The sequence below is a fragment of the Octopus bimaculoides genome, chromosome 22 (genome assembly GCF_001194135.2).
Source record: "Octopus bimaculoides isolate UCB-OBI-ISO-001 chromosome 22, ASM119413v2, whole genome shotgun sequence".
Classification (NCBI taxonomy): domain Eukaryota; kingdom Metazoa; phylum Mollusca; class Cephalopoda; order Octopoda; family Octopodidae; genus Octopus; species Octopus bimaculoides.
Genome location: NC_069002.1, coordinates 32185894 through 32187878, shown reverse-complemented (window position 1 = coordinate 32187878; position 1985 = coordinate 32185894). Strand labels below are relative to the sequence as shown.

The following is a 1985-nucleotide window of genomic DNA, read 5'->3' as shown; positions in this document are numbered from 1 at the left end:
ACGTGCACACACATTTACACACATACACAGGCACATACAAACACACGTATATAAACACACACACACACACACACAGATACACACATGCACACATGCATGCACTTACACACATACACACGCACACATACACACACTTGCACCCACATACACACATGCATTCACGCACACTCACACACATCCACAAATACATAAACACACACACGCATACACTATAAATGTTTTGTTTAAATCTCTATGTATTTATGGTATTTATTTTGTTTTGTATTTTACTTATTTTCTACAGGCTGAAGAATCTAACCAGGTATTTCCTCAATTAGGAAACATCACAGCAACAACTTTGGTTACCATTACCGTTATGGACGTAAACGATAAAGCGCCATCGTTTAATAGAGAGGCGTACGTGGCCAGCGTTTTGGAGAATATGCAGAAAGGAATGCCGATCTCGTTTAGTAAAGGAAGCATAATGACGGTTTATGATCGGGACGAAGTAAGTACATTCCTGCAGGGTAAAAGCACCGCTCGATCACACATATAAATACATACATAACTGGCACTCCGTCGATTACGACGACGAGGGTTCCAGAAGCTTAGTGATATTTCGTCCGTCTTTACGTTCTGAGTTCAAATTCTACCGGGGTCGACTTTGCCTTTCACCCTTTAAGGTTCGATACAATAAGTACCAGCTGAGTACTGTGGTCAATGTAATCGACTATTCCTCTTCTCCAAATTTCAGGCCTTGTGCCTATAGTAGAAAGGATTATTATTATTATTATTATTATTATTATTATTATTATTATTATTATTATTATTATTATTATTATCATCATCATCATCATTATTATTATTATTGTTATTATTATTATTATCCGTATCGAGTGAGAGAGCAGTGCATGCCATCAAAGTGACACTGGGGTAAAATATACAAAGCCCATTATACCCTTCATGACTACCCGTCTGATAAGGGTACACCAGGCACATGCATCACAACCATATGTGCGCGACATGGTGATCTCATATCAAGATAAACAGTGGAAGACACGCAAGATGTCGAAATATTGTTCACGAGATAGCAAATGGCACTCTTCTTTAAATTTTGACATTATTATTATTATCATTATTATTATTATTATTATCATTATTATTATTATTATTATTATTATTATTATTATTATTATTATTTTGACAGATACTGATTGGTACAATACTTACAGTGCCGGATTACAAACTTAATAGTATTCAGTTAATGCCCTTTACTTTCTGAATTCAAATCCCGCCAAAATGTTCATCTTCGCTTTTCGTCCTTTTAGATCTCGATAAAATTAAATTAAATACATGTACTCGCGGAGTGGGCGGTGGGGTGGAGAGAAATCTGTGCAACTACACCATCTTGCCATCTTTGCCGAAATGTAATAACCTCGTTCTTCCGTTGAAAACCATTATAATTCTAAAGGCGAGGAAAAAAAAAAAAAGAAAAATGTAAAAATAAACAATTAAATATAAAATACAAATAAAAACAAGCGTAAAAATTTTCTCAGGTCATTCACATGTATTGTGTTGTGAAGGGAGGAAGAAAACGGAAACCAGCAGACGATAAAATGTTTGATACACTATCGTCTGATGTTTAGTGTTTTTACTTGAACGCTGTCTTTGGCATAGTATCTGCCATGTTTATTTTGATCTTATTAACTACTGGGCTTTTTTCCAACGTTTGTAACCCCATACTTCTAACATTGTCTTCGTAATAAGCCAGCGTATTATTTCGACCGTAAAATATCACACTAACTCAGGGTTTTGATTATAATCAAGGGAGACAGAACTCGAAGCGATATACTTTCTTAAGCTGAGAAATAAAATAAAATAGAATCAAATAAAATATAAATAAAAATGAAAACTATTTTTTTATAAATGGCCGCTTGATCTTAGGAGGATTCGAAGCCGAAAGAAATCAGTGAAACATTTAAAGTGTGTGTGTGTGTGTGTGTGTG

General features: G+C 34.9%; 1 protein-coding gene across 1 annotated transcript in view; it reads left to right on the top strand.

Annotated features, from left to right (window-relative positions):
• Nucleotides 1–1985, top strand: part of LOC106869633 (cadherin-23) — a 76589-nt gene that overhangs the window by 9543 nt on the left and 65061 nt on the right. Inside the window, exon 3 of the mRNA XM_014915448.2 lies at nucleotides 284–487. Within this exon, the coding sequence (XP_014770934.2) occupies nucleotides 284–487 (204 nt within the window). The remainder of the gene's footprint in view (nucleotides 1–283; nucleotides 488–1985) is intronic.